This window comes from Perognathus longimembris, chromosome 1, assembly GCF_023159225.1.
Source record: "Perognathus longimembris pacificus isolate PPM17 chromosome 1, ASM2315922v1, whole genome shotgun sequence".
NCBI classification, from domain to species: domain Eukaryota; kingdom Metazoa; phylum Chordata; class Mammalia; order Rodentia; family Heteromyidae; genus Perognathus; species Perognathus longimembris.
In genome coordinates, this window is record NC_063161.1 from 68,803,757 (window position 1) to 68,819,111 (window position 15,355).

General features: G+C 43.5%; 2 protein-coding genes across 2 annotated transcripts; one reads left to right on the plus strand and one right to left on the minus strand.

Moving 5' to 3' along the window:
• Positions 1 to 605: 605 nt before the first annotated feature.
• On the plus strand, positions 606 to 1,969 carry LOC125350266 (hydroxymethylglutaryl-CoA synthase, cytoplasmic-like). The gene is given in 2 exon segments (XM_048344685.1): positions 606 to 774; positions 777 to 1,969. Coding segments are annotated over 2 exon segments (1,272 nt in total). The 5' UTR covers positions 606 to 695.
• Positions 1,970 to 8,626: 6,657 nt separating this feature from the next.
• Ocm2 (oncomodulin 2) lies at positions 8,627 to 13,789 on the minus strand. Its single transcript, XM_048367569.1, has 4 exons — positions 13,570 to 13,789; positions 12,237 to 12,369; positions 11,231 to 11,340; positions 8,627 to 8,899 (listed from the first exon to the last, which is right to left on the minus strand). The coding sequence occupies exons 1-4, from the start codon at positions 13,676 to 13,678 to the stop codon at positions 8,874 to 8,876; spliced, it is 378 nt and encodes a 125-aa protein (XP_048223526.1). The 5' UTR covers positions 13,679 to 13,789; the 3' UTR covers positions 8,627 to 8,873.
• Between the last annotated feature and the right edge of the window lie 1,566 nt (positions 13,790 to 15,355).

The window sequence follows — 15,355 nt, forward strand, 5'->3', positions numbered from 1 at the left end:
ATGGTCTTTTCCAGGAGTTACTCATCACCCCCATCTCCTGAGACCCCTAAAACACAGATGCAGAACTCTCAGACTCTAGAAAATGTCATTTTGAAAACTCCAGACTAAAGAATTCTTTCCATTGTCTTAGAGCAGAAGCTTCTAGAAAAATAGGAAGAGCCCTAGGCTTATGTCAAAAGAACCTGCATCTGAAGAAAGAAAGAAAAAAGTGTCAGGTGCTGGTGTCTCACGCCTGTAATCCTACCTATGCAGGAGGCTGAGATCTGAGGATAGCAGTTCAGCCCAGGGAGGAAAGTCCTTGAGACTCTTCTATCAAATTACCCTCAAAAAGCCAGAAGTGGAGCTGTGGCTCTAGTGGTAGAGCACTAGCCTTGAGCATAAAGCTTAGGGACAGAGCACAGGCCCTGAGTTCAAGCCTAGGCCTAGCACACACACACACACACACACACACACACACACACACACACACAAAAGATGACATTTAGTAAGTGAGGTCATCCATACACAGGGGTTTGTCTCACTTAGGCTTCTCAGTAAAAATGTTTCATGTCTTCAAAAGAATGTAAGGGCGCTCGCTTCTTTTCCATCCAGCTCCTTCGCTTCGGTCGCAGCCCGGTCACATTTGGTGCTGGAAGGAGGAAGCGGTGACGCACCTGGAGACTGCAGTTCTGGGTCCTTCTCACAGCTCTTTCACCATGCCTGGGTCACTTCCTTTGAATACAGAAGCTTGTTGGCCCAAAGATGTGGGAATTGTTGCCCTTGAAATCTATTTCCCTCTCAATACATTGATCAAGTAGAGTTGGAAAAATATGATGGTGTAGATGCTGGCAAGTATACTATTGGCTTGGGTCAGGTCAAGATGGGCTTCTGTACAGATCGAGAAGATATCAACTCTCTTTGCCTGACTGTGGTTCAGAATTTGATGGAAAGAAACAACCTTTCCTATGATTGTATTGTGCGGCTAGAAGTTGGAACAGAGACAATCATTGACAAATCAAAATCAGTGAAGACAAATTTGATGCAGCTGTTTGAGGAGTCCAGGAATACAGATATAGAAGGAATTGATACAACTAATGCCTGCTACGGAGGCACAGTTTCTGTCTTCAATGCCATTAACTGGATTGAGTCCAGCTCTTGGGATGGACGATATGCACTGGTTGTTGCTGGAGATATTGCTATATATGCCACAGGAAATGCCCAACCCACAGGTGGAGTTGGAGCCGTGTCTCTGCTCATTGGCCCAAATGTTCCTTTAGTTTTTGAGCATGGGCTTTTTGGGACACATATGCAACATGCCTATGACTTTTACAAGCCTGATATGCTTTCTGAGTATCCCATAGTAGATGGAAAACTCTCCATTCAGTGCTACCTCAGTGCATTAGACCGCTGCTATTCCGTCTACCGCAAAAAGATCCAAGCTCAGTGGCAGAAAGAGGGAAAGGATAAAGATTTTACTTTAAATGATTTTGGCTTCATGATCTTTCACTCACCATATTGTAAACTGGCTCAGAAGTCTCTGGCTCAGATATTACTGAATGACTTTCTTAATGACCAGAACAGGGATAAAAATAGCATCTACAGTGGCTTGGAAACCTTTCGGGATATTAAATTAGAAGACACTTACTTTGACAGGGATGTGGAAATGACATTTATGAAGGCTAGTACTGAACTATTTAACCAGAAAACAAAGGCATCTTTGCTTGTATCAAATCAAAACGGAAACATATATACATCGTCAGTATATGGTTCGCTTGCTTCTGTTCTAGCACAGTACTCACCTCAGCAGTTGGGAGGAAAGAGTATTGGAGTGTTATCTTATGGTTCGGGCTTGGCTGCTACCCTGTATTCTCTTAAAGTTACACAAGATGCCACACCAGGGTCTGCTCTTGATAAAATAACAGCAAGTTTGTATGATCTTAAATCAAGACTAGAGGATGATACTGGTTCTGGAATCTGGATATTAATTTAAGTCAGGCTGGCAGTAACAAACATAATTAACTTCTGAGCAGGGACACTAGTCACAAGCTGGCTTCTGGAAGAGAAATAGAAAACACATTTTGTCTGGATGCTGTGGATAGAAGAATTGAGTCAGTTCATAGTAGATTTTGCTCAGCAATACTGGGAGGAAGTTTGTTGCATTTCTTCTTTGTACCTATTTTAAAGGATAAGTAAAATTTTCTTTGTGGCTGCCTTTTTTAATTTATATAGGATGGATGGGGCAGGCATTATTAGGGTACCTTTGCTTCAGTGTTATAAATCCAATTTATGGACTGACAAATTTGTGGAGTAAGATTTCTTTTCCTTTAGTTTTTTTTTTTGTTTGTATTTTTTGTTTTGTTTTATATCTGTTCAATGAAAATAACAAGGTATAACCCAAGTTTATACATAGTCTGACTAGACAAAAAAAAGTATTCTACTTTAGGGGCTGGGGATATGACCTAGTGGCAAGAGTGCTTGGCTTGTATACATGAGGTCCTGGGTTCAATTCCCCAGCACCACATATACAGAAAATGGCCAGAAGTGGCACTTTGGCTCAAGTGACAGAGTGCTAGTCTTGAGCAAAAAGAAGCCAGGGACAGTGCTCAGATCTGGAAGAATTTCTTAGACTTTCACCTTGAAAAAAAAACAATAGAAACTTATCACATGGGATGATTAAGATTAGTTACAATGTTTTGTAGATGTTTTTGGTGCTGAACTATAACATGAGCCTTATAGATTGTAAAATAAAGATAGTTGGAACTAATGTACAGAACTAAACTAAACTAAAATTTTTTAAACTTTATTTGTTGTTAAAGTCTGTGAAGTTTCAGTTATCTAAAATAAACATACACAGATTAGAAGTGTAATGTTTCATATTGCAAGGTAATAAGTAATGTAGTGTTTGTAAGATACTTTTGTCTAATATTAACTGTAGTATTTTGATTTGTACAGTTGTAACTTGTTAAAATGATCTCATTTTAACATCCACTGATGTAGATGAATAATGTAAGCTCAGATTTAAAGAATGGTGAGGAAATGGTGCATGTAATACTTTTGCAAGTATTGGGAGCTCTGTATGTTTTTAAAAGAGTAATTTAACAATTGAGTGCCAAAAAACGGGTTTTCTCAAAGTCCATTGCCGGCAATGGGCAAGCCTGGTAATAGTGGCGCAAAACATTAACCACACCTTCTTCACATTAAGGTGAACAACTCTGAAATAAAGTTTTAGAGAATTAAAAAAAAAGAATGTAAGGTGTGAATCTATTTGCATGCATTGCCAAAACCCTTGAATGAATGAGGTCAAAATTTATCCCCAGTACTACCAAAAACAAAGTTGACTTTTTTTTTTAAATGAGTGAAAACATGTAAATGTAGTCTTCCCAGTGAATAAATTAACAGCCCAGGTGGAAAGTGACCTGCTGATTCTAATTTCATCTCTCCTCTAAAGTGTTCACAGGGTAACACCATACCTTCACAGCCCCAGAAGAGATGCAAGATAGGTTTTTGCTTGCAACTAGATTCCTGAGGACTCATTACACAAGATGAAACTGTTGTGGTTATACTCAGAATTAATTAGTGATAAACTTTATAAAACCTGAATAATGGAGCAAAGTTTCCCATCTTTGCCACACTTTGAAAAACCTTTGTAAATTTGCTGCTGCTGCTGCTGCTGCTGCTGATTTTTTTTTTTTTTGGCCAGTCCTGGGCCTTGGACTCAGGGCCTGAGCACTGTCCCTGGCTTCTTCCCGCTCAAGGCTAGCACTCTGCCACTTGAGCCACAGCGCCACTTCTGGCCGTTTTCTGTATATGTGGTGCTGAGGAATCGAACCTAGGGCCTCGTGTATCCGAGGCAGGCACTCTTGCCACTAGGCTATATCCCCAGCCCCTGATGATGATTTTTACTTCTGAGTTTGAACTTAAGGCCTCGTGCCTGTACAACTTGCTTGCATGGCTGTCATTTTACTACCTGAATCATGGCTCCAGCCCAGCTTTTTTCTAGTTATTTGGATATGGAGTCTCACAGACTTTTCTACCCAGGCTGATTTTGAACCTTGATCCTATGGATCTTAGCCTCCTAAGTAGCTAGGATTACAGGCATAAGCTACTAGCTCCCAGTTCTGAAAGTCTATGGGTTTCCTTTGGTTTGTTTATTTATTTTTTAATCTGCCAGGTGCCAATGGCTACATCTGCTACTCAGGAGGCTGAGATCTGAGGATCATGATTCAAAGTCAACCTGGATAGAAAAGTCTGTGAGATTCTGATGTCCAAATAACTAGTAAAAAGCCAAAAGTAGAGGTGTGGCTCAAGTGGTAGAGCTCCAGCCTTGAGTGAAAAAGCTCAGGGACAGTGCCCAGGCCCTGAGTACACACACTTACACACACACACACACACACACACACACACACACACACTTCATCATGTGCAAAGATTTTTAATATTTTGAGGCTTTTTTTTGCCAGTCCTGGGGCTTGAACTCAGGACCTAGGCACTGTCCTTGAGCTTCTTGTTGCTCAAGACTAGCACTCTACCATTTGAGTCACAGTGTCACTTTTTTCTATATATGTGGTGCTGAGGAATCAAACCCAGGGCTTCATGCATGCTAGGCAAGCACTCTACCACTAAGCCACATTCCCAGCCCTAAATTTTTTAAAATTTGTATTTTAACTTTTGGCAGTGCTGGGGGTTAAACACAGGGCCTCACCCTTGCTAGACAGGCACTCTACCACCTTATTTGCAGATCTTGAAGTAAAATATCAGATATTGTTTGAAATATCTGTAACAACTCTTAGTTTCAACAAGTAAATGCATTCACAGAGTTGATTTTGAGATTGCATACCATTATATGAACTATTTTTTTGGCATATTTTATTTATTTATTTATTTATTTTGCCAGTCCTGGGGCTTGGACTCAGGGACTGAGCACTGTCCCTGGCTTCTTTTTGCTCAAGGCTAGCACTCTGCCTCTTGAGCCACAGCGCCACTTCTGGCCGTTTTCTGTATAGGTGGTGCTGGGGAATTGAACCCAGGGCTTCATGTATATGAAGCAAGCACTCTTGCCACTAGGCCATATTCCCAGCCCCATTATATGAACTATTGTACCAAACTACAAGCCAACATTGTAATTAAATAAACACAGGCTAGATTAAAACCACTGTGGAGGCCTTGTTTTATAAATAACTAGGAAAAATAACAAGACACCTGATTTTTTTAGTTCTCTAAGCTATGCTGCTACTTAAGCCTTCATTTTAAAGTCAAAATACATCAAGACAGTGCTAACAATGTGTTTTCTTGAGGTAGGTCATCTGCAAATTAGGTGAAAATAGAAAAGATAAGCACAAAAATAAAACTATTTATATGCTTCTAAAATCCTTTTCTGGATCATCAAAATTTAGAATTTTTGCAATTTTAATTGGCATCTACATATGTTACATTTAAAGCTTTACCTCAGTATGTGGAAATACGCATAAAAAATGAATAGAGCTGGGTGCAGTGGCTCACACCTGTAATTCCTCAGAAGGCCGAGATCTGGAGGTTTGCAGTTCAAAGCCACCCTGGATAGAAAAGTCCATGAGACTCCATCTCCAATGAACCAGCAAAAATGCTGGACTGGAGGTGTGGTTCAAATGATAGAATGCTAGCCATGAAAAAGAAGACTGAACTTGTGGTCTGAGTATAAGCCCCATTACTGGCACACACACACACACACACACACACACACACACATACACACACACACAGCAGAAAGTCAAGTGTGGTGGCACACGCCTGCAAACTCAAATTCAAGGTTAGCTGGCTTGGACTGAGCTAGTGAGATCCCTGTCTAAAACCACAGCAAGACACAGTGGCTGAAGCCTGTAATCCTAGCTACTTGGGAGGCTGAGATCCGAGGATCATGGTTCAAAGACAGCTTGGGTAGGAAAAGCCTGTGAGACTCTTATCTCCAATGAACCAGTCAAATTCAGAAATGATGCTGTGTCTCAAGTAGTAGAGAACAAGCCTTAAATGAAAAAACTCAAGGATAGTGCCCAGACCCCAAGTTCAAGCCCTAGGACTGGCAATTACACACACGTGCACACACACACACACACACACACACACACAGAACACAATAAAATCAACTCACATAATTTAAAAGTGGCCACATTAAAAAAAAATCACCTGATAGTTGGGGGGTTAATTAAATGCAAAAATAGCTGCTTTTTATAGAATAGCTTATTATGGTCTATTGGAAGAGCTTTTGAAATGAAGAGCCTTAAACCAGATTGGAAGAATGGAAATGTAATGTGTGTGACCTTTTTCTTTTACCTGTTTGTCTTGGTTTTAGTTTGGTCTGGTTTTGGCTGATCTGGAAACTTTTGCTCTTCCTGCCCTAGACTTTTTGAGTGCTGAGATTACAGGTGTGTGTGTCACAGTGCCAGGCAAATGTGCATTTGAAATCTACCTTCTTGGGTTTTAGACATCCAATTACCATCTCTAATATTACTTGATAGTCTTCAAAGTGATACACTGTCAGAAATCTGATACCCACTTTAGCCTCAACAATATTGAAATCACATCTTATGGTACTTGTATTTTTCTAATGTATATGAAAATGAATATAATTCTATTACAACTTAAAACGTTAGCTAAGTGTGGTGGTGTAAGTAAGCCTATAAAGCCAGCACTTGGGAGGCAGAGAAAAAAGGTGTCTCAAGGCCATCATTGGTGGCTCATGCCTGCAACCGTAGCTACTCAGGAGGCTGAGATCTTAGGATCATAAGTCAAAGCCAGCCTGAGCAGGAACATCTGGGAGACTCTTATGTCCAATAAACTACCCTAAAAAAGTCAGGCGTGAAGCTGTGGCTCAAGTGGTAGAGCTTTAGCCTTGAACAAATGAAAATCAGGGACAGCATCCAAGCCCTGGGTACAAACCCCAGGATCAGCTTGTGCACCTACTCATACATGTGTGCACGTGTGCACGTGCGCACACACACACACACACACACACACACACACACAAACACAGAGCTCAAGGTCTAAGCCATCCTAGGCCACATAGTGAAACTTTTGTCACAAAAAGCCAAAAAAAAATCCCACTCTGAAAAACAAAAACGTTTATTTTTGTCTTCTAAGGTCATTTCGAGACCCCTCCTCATAGTGCCCCATGTTTTGAACAACTACTTCCAAAAACACACAAAGGTTCAAAATTCACTAAGCTATTTTTTTTTGCCAGTCCTGGGGCTTGAACTCAGGGCTTGAGCACTGTCCCTGGCTTCTTTTTTGCTCAAGGCTAACACTCTAGCACTTGAGCCACAGCACCACTTCTGGCTTTTTCTGTTTATTCGGTGCTGAGGAATTGAACCCAGGGCTTCATGCATGCTAGGCAAGCACTCTACACTAAGCCACATTCCCAGCCCTCACTAAGCAATTTTGTGAACGAGAAGTAATGTAGGAGAGCCCCAAAAGTTGATGAGCATGGGAGGTGGTTGACAGTGTGAGGTTTTAAAGGAACACCCAGAAAAGGCCCCAGAGAGTCTCAGAAGTCCTCAGCTTCCTGGGTCAGCCTGAGGCCAGTGATCTGTGTCACCTGGACACTGGCCTAATGAGAGTTTCCTGGCTGAGACCGGCCCTGCCCTGTAATGGGAACCTTAGGGCCAGACTCAAATGGGAGGACAAGTTAGGGTGTCATCGGCTCAGGTGGAGCCATCTAGAGCCAGGAAAATGGTGACTGAGGAGGGGTGGTGACATAAGGTTGGATAAAGGCAGACATGTCTCACTGGAAGCTTCCTTTTTTTTTTTTTTTTTTTTTGAGCTACTAGCATTAGACCTTAGAGCCTTATAGTCTCTCTACTTTTTCCACTCACACAGCAGGTGCTTTACCCCTTGAGCCACACTTCTAGCCCTGCTTTTTGCTGGCTGAGTCTCATGGGTTTTTCTGCCCTGCCTAGCTTTGAACCATGATTCTCTAGATCTCAGCCTCCTGAGTAGCTAGGATTTGTATGAGCCATTAGCTCCCAGATTCTCCTTGGTTTTATAACGAATTATAATCTTACAGTATCCTGTCTTGTTCTAGTTGCTTGTACTTAACACTCTCTCTCTCTCTCTCTCTCCCTCTCTCTCTCTCTCTCTCTCTCCCCCCCCACCCCCGCTCCTGGGGTTTGAACTTAGGGTCTGAGCACTGTTCTTAATATTCCTTTGCTCAAGGCTAGAACTCTACCACTGGAGCCACAACTCCACTTCCAGCTTTTTGGTAGTTTAGTGGAGTTAAGAGTCTCATGCACTTTCCTGCCTGGGCTGGCTTTGAACTGCAATCTTCAGATCTCAGCCTCCTGAGTTGCTAGGGGGCGCTTGGCTTTGAATCTCTAGTATAGCAATCTAACACCCAGTAGCACAAAACCCATTTGTTAGGGTGACCTTTTACATGGACTAAAAAAAAAAAATTCTCTCCCTAGGAATGTCAGGTTAATTGCTGAGAAAAATCTTGGGTGGGCAGTGCCATTTATTGGCAATGTTTTTGTTATCTCCAAGCCTGATTCCCCTGTTTCTTCATGCAGAATGGCAGGGTGATTTTCTCAGTGCTTAAAGGGCCCCCAGATCTTTGGAAAGGCCCACTCCCCCACTTTCTCCCTCAACCCATGCTTAGAGAAAAATAAACCACACCAGCCAATGATGAGAAACTGTCTTTATTGGGTGACTTTTGAGGCATTGCCTGCAGGGGGCGCTGAAGAGAAGCCATCAGCACAGACCCGCCACCAGAAAAGCCTTAGATTTCTCTTATTTCCTTATTCAAATGATGGCCAAATTGTGGAAGTATCTCAGGGGGAGTTCATAAATTAGTTTGGGGTAGGTGGTGGGAGGTTCCCCATTCTCAGGGTGTTTAGAGGCCTTGCTTTCCTCCATAGACGCAGGGCTCCTTAAGCATGCACCATTTCCTGGAATTCTACAACAGAAGAGTTGAGGAAACTAGGTCAGTGGGAGGCTAGGTACTTTCCCTTTGTGCTGTCACCATGGAAGCAAATGCTGGGGTGACAAGCGTGATGAGTCCTCTTTGCCTCTATGTCCTCTCGATTTAGAACTTATCAACTGGTATCATTTCTCTCTGACAACAAAGGGATCCAGTATCACAATTGTCAATTGCTATTTGTGAGCGGTGTGTGTGTGTGTGTGTGTGTGTGTGTGTGTGTGTGTGTGAAAGAGAGAGAGAGAGGGGAGAGAGAGAGAAGTAGAGAGAGCGTGAGCTGGTATTACTGGGGCTCGAACCCAGGCCTGGTTGTTCTTGCTTGGCTTTTGTTTTGTTTTTTCCAGTCCTGGTGCTTGAACTCAGGGCCTGAGCACTGTCTCTGACTTTTTTTGCTCAAGGCTTGCACTCTACCACTTAAGCCACAGCACCACTTCTGGCTTTTTCTATATATGTGGTGCTGAGGAATCCAACCCAGGGCTTCATGTATACAAGGCCAGTACTTTACCACTAGGCCATATTCCCAGCCCTCTTGCTTGGCTTTTTCACTCAAGGCTATGCGCTACCACTTTGAGACACAGCTCCACTTCTGGTTTTCTAGTAGTTCATTGGTGATGAATCTCATGGATTTTCCTGCCTGGGCTAGCTTTGAACCTTGATCCTCAGATCTCAGCTTCCTAAGCAGCTAGGATTCCAGGTGTAAGCCACCAACACCCAGATAACATGAATATTTTTGTTTGGTTAATTTACTACAAAAATGGGAAGCTTGTTTCCTTGGATTTTAAGCAGACACTCAACAGGGTAGAACTTTGAACAAACTTGCTTCTGTTGAACCCTAACCTTATCTCTAAACTTATTTCCATAACTCAGGAAATATACTGAGACTAATAAATTGTGGATGATGACTGAAACTGAAAAGTGAGATTTGTCTTTACACGTTCATAAGCTTTATTTCTTTGGAATTTTTTTTGCCAGTCCTGGGACTTGAACTCAGGGCCTGGGCACTGTCCCTGAGCTTTTGCTCAAGGCTAACATTTGAGCCACAGCACCACTTCTGGCTTTTTCTGTTGATGTGGTACTGAGGAATTTAACCCCGGGCTTCATGGATACTAGGCAAGCACTCTACCACTAAGCCACATTCCCAGGCCTCTTTGGAAGTTTTTCATGGTTAGATTTAGGTAACTAAATCCTTTGACAGTAAAAGTGTGTGTGTGTGTATGTGTGTGTGTGTGTGTGTGTGTGTGTGTGTGTGTGTGTGTGTGTGTGTGCTGGTCCTGGGGCTTGAGCTTAAGGTGTAGTGTTGTCCTTGAGCTTTTTTTAAAAAAAAAATTATTTCTAGCACTTTACAGAACCATAGCTCTACTTGTGGCTTTTTTTCTGGTTCACAGACTTTCCTGCCTGGGCCGGCTTTGAGCCACAATCCTCATATCTCAGCCTCCTGAGTAGCTAGGATTACAGGCATGAGTTTGTCAAAACTTTATTTTTGGGGGCTGTCTGTAGAAACTGTTTTAACTTCTGTCTGGTAAACTACAGTAGTACACATTTTTGTGTTAGGGGACAGTATGTGGCTTGAACTCAGAGTCTTACACTTACTAGGCAGCTGCTCTACCACTGTGCCATGCCTCTAGCCCTTTGTTTGCACTGGTTATTTTTGAGATAGGGTCTCATTTGCTGCCCAAGAACGTATTTGACTGTGATTGTCTTATTTTCTGCTTTCCAACATATTTGGATGATGAAGCATGCAGGACCATAAAACACATAGCTTCTTTTAATTGAGATGGAGTCTCATGAACATTTCTACCTGAACTAGCCAAGAGCCATGATCCTCTCGATCTTATTCACCCACATGACAGGTGGGCATAACCACCCTCAGCAATGAATTGAGAAGGGATTTCGAGTATATGCCTGGGCTGGCCTTGAACTACAGCGGTCCTGGTCTTAGCCTCCCACAAAACTAGGACTATAGGCATGAACTACTGTTGGCCAGTTTATAGTGGTCAACTTTTGGGTAGACTTTTAAAAATAAAAGAAGGACTCTGTACAAAGAAGACACTATGAAGAGTGGTTGTTTTGTTCTGTTTAACACCATCCACTTTAGAGGGTCATTGCCCCGCGGTCACTGTTTAAACCAAAGGAAACTCAGAGGCATTCCTACACAAGGCAATACATGCTTGGATAGGAGGCACCCATGAGAATGCCGTGTGTGTGTGTGTGTGTGTGTGTGTGTGTGTGTGTGTGTGTGTGTCTGTGTGGTTGCTGGGGAAAGGAACCCAACCCCGCTCCAGGCTGGGCCTGGGTTCCAGCAGCACGCACCTTCGGCCCCGATCTTCCCGTCCCCATCGCTGTCCGCAGCGGCCAGCAGCGATTTGGTTTCCGACTCAGTCAGCTCCCTGGCTCCGCTCTCAAATTTCTGCAGGAAAAACCTACAGGGCGATACAAGCCTGAGGGAATGTTCTAGAAAGCTAAGCATCTGTGGGTTTCCTTCTCCCTTCCTTCCTCCCTCCCAGCCATCCATCCTTCCATCATTTTATATCCTCCCTTCCTCCCTCCTTCTCTTCCTCCTCCTTCTCTTCCTCCTCCTTCTCTTCCCTTCCTTCCTTTCTTCCCTCCCTTCCCTCCCTCCCTTTCTGTCTCTGCCTTTCTCCTTTCCTCCCTCCCTCTCTTCATCCCTCCTCTTCTTCCCTCCTCTTCTTCTCCTCCTTCCCTTTCCCTCTCCCTCCTTCCTTCCTTTCTTCCATTTTCCACCTGCCTCCCTCCCTTCTCTCCCTCCTTCCCTCCCTCTTTCTTTCTTTCTTTCTTTCTTTCCTTCCTTCCTTCCTTCTTTCCTTCCTTCCTTCCTTCCTTCCTTCCTCCCTCCCTCCCTTCTTTCCTTTCTTCCTCCCTCCCTCCCTTCTTTCCTTTCTTCCTTCCTTCCTCTTTTCCTCCCCTCTCTCCTCCCTCCCCCTTCTCCTTCTCCCCTCCCTTTTTCCTCCTTTGTTTTTCTCCTTCCCACCTCCCTTCCCTCCTCCTTTCCCTCCCCTCCCCCACCATCTGGATCCAGTAGCTGCTACTAACAGTCAGATTTTAGCCCTCAGAGATTTCCTTCACAGTAGAAAACAACGGGGACATTATATGATTTGTGAGACTCTTATTGAGTCTCGCTGTCAAAGGACACCCCTTAAGCAGTGACTCAGCGCCAGGGGCTCCCGCACTCTGTTGGTGTTCTGGAGAGACATAGTCATGTTTGTTCTTGGTTTTGATGGGGCTCAGCCAATGCCCAGCACCCAGGCGAGCCCAGTCCCCCAGCTGCCCACCCAGCTGGGTCCAGGGCAAAGCTTACTTAAGCTCTTCTTCATCCAGGAATCCACTCTGGTCGTTGTCTATGAACCGGAAGACATCTTTCACCTGGCTGGCTGACATCTTGGACAGGCCTGATGTTTGGAAGAATTTCTGGGGTTCAAAAGTATCTGGGTCTAAAGAAGAAGGTACGCTCAGTGCACCCAGGAGCGAAAAACACAGGTTAATAAAAAGACTGAGGTCAAGAATATAAAGGTTTTGAGGCCTTAAAACAATCTCTGGGCAGGATGCTGGTGGCTCATTCCTGGAATCCTAGCTACTCAGGCTGAGATCTGAGAATCACGATTCAAAGCCAGCAAGCCAGGCAGGAAAGTTCATGAGACTCTTATTAAAAATAACCAGCAGGGCTGGGGATATGGCCTAGTGGCAAGAGTGCTTGCCGCAAATACATGAAGCCCTGGGTTCAATTCCTCAGCACCACATATATAGGAAACGGCCAGAAGTGGCACTGTGGCTCAAGTGGTAGAGTGCTACAGCCTTGAGCAAAAAGAAGCCAGGGACAGTGCTCAGGCCCTGAGTCCAAGCCCCAGGACTGGCAATAAAAAAAAACAAAAGCAAAAAAAAAACAGAGCAAAAAGTCAGAAGTGGATCTATGGCTCAAACAGTAGAGCACCAGCCTTAAGCACAAAAGCTCAGGGACAGTGCCCAGGCTGAGTTCAAGTCCCAGTACTGGCACACACACATATACACACATACACACACAAATATTGTCCTAACACCTTCAGCAAAAGGAGTGTTCAACTGGTCCGAGACTTTGAGCCAGTTAATTGGGCTTTCTGAAAATACCCCTTTCCTCTCTTCCCCAACTTCCTCTTTCCACTAGATTTCATCTATCTCTTTTCTCCCCTTTGGTCTGGGTGCCCCCTACCCTGTGCTCTCCCCACCCTGCCATCCACCAAGGTCCCCAATGGTGTGGCCTTATCAGTGGGGGGAAAATGTCATCACTGGGTACAGTCATCAGGCTTAAAGGCACCCACTGGGATTGTTCAATTTCTAGTAAGTTTCTTTTTCCAACCAACCAGCAGAAAGCTAGAAGTAGAGCTTGTAGTTCACGTGGTATAGCACTAGGTTTGAAGGGAAAAGTCAAGAGAGAGGCTGAGGCTTTGAGTTCAAGTCCTAGTACTAGCATAATTTTTTTTAAATGGAAAAGGAAAAAATCCATGCCTGTCTCACACCTACGTACTTTAACTTTATCATTATTAGTAAAAGGTTTCACTCTGTATCCCAGCCTGAGGGCTTCTGCCTCTGCGGTCCTGAGTGCTGGGATTATATGCATGCACCACCACAGCCCACACCTTGTGTCTGTCTCCCGTTACCTTGGCATTCTTGCAGGGCCGCTGCAATGTCATCAGCACTAAGGACGTCTGTGATACTCATTGTCCACCTTGTCACAGAAGGAAGAAGACAAATGTCAGTCAGGAACATTCTGGGGGAGGGCACCCTGGTCGGCTCACCAACACTGTATATTTGTTTAGAGAGGTTTTTTTCTTTTTGTGCCAGGCTTGGTCTTGAACTCAGGTCTTGGGGGCTGTTCCTGAGCTTTTGTGCTCATGGCTAGTACTGCTCTACCACTAAAGCCACAGCTCCACGTCTGGCATTTTGTTAGGTAACTAGAGATGGAGAACATTGTGGACTTTGAACTGCAAACTTCAGATCTCAGCCTCCTGAGTAGCATGAACCACTGGCGCCTGGCTAGTTTTCTTTTGTTTTGTTTGAAAATGTTGACAAGCCTCTGTGATACTAAATAATGAGCCAAACAAAAACCAGATACAGAAAGATCCTAGCCCCATTTATCCCAGGACCTTGTCCTGAATACACACCAATAATGAAGTAAAAGACCGAAACAAATGTACTATGGGATTCAGTTTTCTTATAAAAATTCGATTCACTCAATCATTCTCTTACACAAGCAACTACAAATAATGCAAAAATCAGCCTTGTTACAAATATAACCATGGATATATTGTATAATATATTATACACATATGCATATATAACCAAATCATATATACTATATTCGTATATATAGCCAAATCATCCAAAAATCAACCCTGTTACAAATGTAACTATATATTATATAACACATATTACACACAGATATACATACACATATGTATGCATAGAGAGAAAGAAAGAGAGAGTCACATGACAAATCCCACAAGGAAAGAGCCATGAGTTTGAGGCCAGCCTGGACTACAGCCTGATTGCTTATAGAGGCTCTGTGGGTACCATGCTCTCTATTCTGAGGGCTAATGTCTGATGAATGAAATGTTCATTTTCTAGAGACCCAGACCCTTCTAGATACCAAAGGGGAGATGAGAACTCTGTGGCAGAGCCTGTAGAAGTCAAATAAAATGAAGCCAGGGAAGTCAAAGAGCATGGGGTCTGGTGGATCCCAAGCTACTCACCGTTTTAGATTTTTTCCCCTGCCAAAAAAAGAAAGAAAGAAAGAAAGGGAAAAAGAAAAAAAAAGAGTTGAAGGAGCAAAATAAAAAAACCAATGTGCTTTTGCTATCTTGCTGATCCTCCTTTTATAGGACCGGAGAGGTGGTGGTGAGAACTCCTAGATTTTCCTTTCAAGGATCAAGTGGACCATAGCTCGAATATCTTACCTTGTGCATGAAACCTCTCTCTCTCTTTTTTCTTCTTCTATTTATATCTCAAGGGAATGTGATGGGAGCAGCCAATTAAAAAAAACACCACAAAACCTCAACGTACCTTAACTAAGGTTTCAGTTGTGGCAAATGAACTGGGTTGATGAACTACAAAGACACTGAGCACTGGACAGGGGAAGGAGGTTGGTGAAGTACAAAGACACTGAAGACCTAGACAGGAGAAGGGGGTTGTAAGGCGAACACCTCCCAGATATTCAGAGCTTCTATGTGAAGCAGGTCCATTTTCAGCTTTGTGGAACTCAGGGTGAGCATGGATGACCCCAGTCCAGGGTGGACAATCTCAATGGGTCATCAAGCCAATGCCAAGACTTGTCCTGACAATGGAGACGGCGCTGCTTTCTAGGAGTTTCCTATCAGAGTCATTTGCTGTATAACATCAGGAGTTGAACTCAGAGCCTTTCACTTGCTTCTTCGGCCAGTGCTCAAC